Source organism: Montipora capricornis, chromosome 3 (genome assembly GCF_036669925.1).
Source record: "Montipora capricornis isolate CH-2021 chromosome 3, ASM3666992v2, whole genome shotgun sequence".
Taxonomy (NCBI): domain Eukaryota; kingdom Metazoa; phylum Cnidaria; class Anthozoa; order Scleractinia; family Acroporidae; genus Montipora; species Montipora capricornis.
In genome coordinates, this window is record NC_090885.1 from 17378237 (window position 1) to 17381601 (window position 3365).

The 3365-nt window shown below is 39.8% G+C and overlaps 1 protein-coding gene across 1 annotated transcript; it reads right to left on the bottom strand.

Moving 5' to 3' along the window:
- Positions 1-302: 302 nt before the first annotated feature.
- LOC138041166 (melatonin receptor type 1A-like) lies at positions 303-2133 on the bottom strand. Its single transcript, XM_068886935.1, has one exon. The coding sequence runs from the start codon at positions 2104-2106 to the stop codon at positions 1144-1146; it is 963 nt and encodes a 320-aa protein (XP_068743036.1). The 5' UTR covers positions 2107-2133; the 3' UTR covers positions 303-1143.
- Positions 2134-3365: the final 1232 nt, after the last annotated feature.

A 3365-nucleotide genomic window follows, 5' to 3' on the forward strand; every position in this document is an offset into this window, starting at 1 on the left:
GAAAGTTTGAAAAAATGTAATAGGATTAGCCAATATCAAAAATACCATAACACTCTTTGTTTGTCCCTCCAAAATTTTGCATAAGCATTCTTTTTATTTTCTCTTGGGACTTAAAATGGTCTAAAGAAAAACTGGAATTAATGCTTATGCAAAATTTTGGAGGGACAAACAAAGAGTATTATGGTATTTTTGGCTAATTCTGTGCTGGATGACCTGGATGGCAAAGTTTGTCATCCAGCAGCTGTCTCAGTTAATTTTCTAAGCATTAAAATCACTGTAAAATCTCTCACCTAAATGTCAGTGTCCTCAAAACTGACATGCATACTAACTGCGCCCATTTCTGGCGTCCGATTTGTACCGCGACCATTTTTATGATGGACAAGGTCACGTGACACGGTCATGCAAAGGGGATATCACGAAGGGTAGTGAATACAAAGCCAATCGCTTCGATTCTCAAATGAAGGCAACTGAAGCCAATCACCGTCCCTTTTTTAATTATTGGAAATGAAATGTATACTTCGAAATTACCTTTCTCTAAAAGCTCAATTGTTTTTGCTTGATTTTCTCCATCGGTTCGCATTTTGAAATATTGGTATCGATGACTTGAACATATCTAACAATTTTCCTGAGAATAAATATTTCTCTTTAGTGTGAAGAATATCTCATTGCGCGCAGTGATGCCCTTGTTTAATGAAATTTTTCCTGATCAATTTCTTTATATGTGGATGCGATGGAGAAATTCTCCGAGATTGACTAGGCGACGTGGAATGCAACCGCAACAAAAACATCGCTTCAAAATAAAACAATTTCGCGATAATTCCATCTCTGTCAGGTTGAACACATTAAGCCTGGCAAAGTATGGAGATTCACTCTCAAGCTAGGTTACCTACAATTCTCATGTTTTCCAGAAAAAGAGCAAAGAAATGCTCTTCAAGGTTTGCCGAGCGTGAAGCCCGGTTTAGTGCCAATTTTTTGTCATTAAACAAATAATATTGCTGTACCACAGTTTCGTCGTCGTTACTTAACTTCTTATCATCTACTTCGAATTTCTCTTCCCTGAATAAATCTTCTAGTGTAATAAACGATAGACGATACAACTGTTTCATGTCATAACTCTCCTCAGATATGGAGACTGGAAGATGCTTAAGGTTCCAAACGTCTTGGTGATGTCTCATTAAGGTTTCTTTTGAGGCGCACTTGGTTAAGAACCTTGCGAAGCTCTTCTTTAAATCGCTTGCTAACAAGAGCATAAATGAACGGGTTGATAGTGGAGGATAAAAAGACCATAAAAGTGTAGAACAAGTACAGCTGGCGGGAGAGGGTAAGAGAACCTGTTGCCGTGTCGATGGCGTCTATGACCAATACTGGAAGCCAACAGAGTGCAAAGCCAAACAAAACAACAAGGGCGGTTTTAGTGATGTTGGCTTCTCGAACGTTCAGTCGGTACGCTTTTTCTGACATCACGCAATTGCGTCGCCGAAGTCTACGATAAACACGCCAGTAACAAAAGGACATGACAGCCGTTGGAACGCCGATGAATGCAACATCGAGGCCAACTGTGTATGCAGTGTTAATCTCGAACGGGTAAACACACAAACCTTTGCCAGGTTGGAAGGTGTAGTGGTCTGCTCCGAAAATTAGTGGCGGAATCGAAAAACTGAAGGTGACTATCCAGGCGATGATCAGGAATCCGATTGTGTTTCTGGTCGAAAAGACCCTCCGATACTGATTGGGTTTAACAACGCAGTAAAACCTGTTAATGGCGATGACTGACAACGTGTTCAAAGATGCCGTTGCAAAGGATATGACGCAGAAACCTTGAAAGCGGCAAAGTGATTGGTTGTAAAACCAAACCCCTTTGATGATCACTCCATGGGATAAGGGCATCACTGTTACAGCAACGAGAAGGTCAGTGCTGGAAAGAGCGACTATGAGGACATCTGTTACAGTAAGACGGCGACGATTTCTGTAAGCCAAGATGAATACGAAAGCATTACCTAACAAGGCTAAGCAATTGATAAGTAGTAGAGAGGTTGCTTCAATTACGATCATCGAATTTGTTCTAGTAGCGAGGTCTTGCGCAAGTCGCTTATCCACGAGCGACATGTTGTTCAAGACCTCTGAATTCTTCGATTTAGAAACACTATGTGAAAACACTAATGTAATTAACATCTCAAAAAAATGCAAGGTGCATTTATTTAATAGGTTGTCGCGGACATAAATGTACTTGACAGCTTTTTCCGAGAGTCTACATCGAATGTCACATTTTTGTCATCATTCCAAGAGCTGCTCAGTCCGCAAACGAAACACTACTTATTTTTTGTTTCCTAAAAAAGAAACGAAACGTATCTATTTTGACTTTAGGGTGAACTTTTCACACGATAAGGTTGAGTGGCCAATCAAAACAGACTTTGTAATTGAAAATCTAAACATCTATGAGATGCAAAAACAAACTTGCGAACATGTGAACCTGAATAATCGCAAATCATAATGCTAAAGGAAATGGTTAATAAATATGAGTTTTTTCACTATCTGAATGATTTTGGGTTAGATTAAAGCGATGTAGTGTTGAAAAATTATAAGTCGTACAATAAATTGGGTTTTAAAGAAATATTGTTGGCTTCCCAAATAAAGTTCATTTTACAATAGAATGACTATGTGCAAAACTATGGCTTCCTGTTAATCATTTGCAAGAAAGAACACTTCAGGGGCACCCAACGAATCTGTTCCTCACATTATCTGTTCCCCAGAGGAATCTTGCTGGCTGGCAAAAATACAGGTGTTTCGATGAGCTGGCTGGGAAATTCCCAGCCAGAGAGACCCCTTCCCTCTCCCAGAGAGTAGTCACAAACATACGATGGCTGGTGAGAGTGATTGCGCATGCGGAAAAAACCTGTTTTGTCCCGGTTTTGTCGCTTTTATTCGGTCGTTTCGGATCGAGGGATTTGAAAGCGCGCGGAATTCCTGGCTGGGAAATAAATTTGATCAGCTGGCTGGGAAACCAACCAATTTTATCTAGCTGGCTGGGAAATTTCTTGTGTGTCTTGCTGGGAAAAAGGAACAAATAATGTTTTCCCAGCAACTCTGAAAAACACCTGAAAATGTTTTAATAACATTTATTTTCATTAACTGGGGTATAATAATACATTTTACAACAAATTGGTCGTTGGGTGCCCCTGACACTTAAACTACGAAATGGCTAAACATTAGTGATAACACTGCTGAAATGTCAGACTAAAAAACAACTCCACATCAAATATCAACCCACATGTGCAAATCAGTTTTAAAAAACTCTCTGTCGAACGGCATCCATAGCGAGCTTAATTCGACTCACGTTTCGTGGACCATGAAACCTCCATTGACTG

Bases quoted from the DNA above. Each gene is read 5' to 3' on its own strand.
- LOC138041166 (XM_068886935.1), bottom strand. From the start codon at position 2,106: ATGTCGCTCGTGGATAAGCGACTTGCGCAAGACCTCGCTACTAGAACA.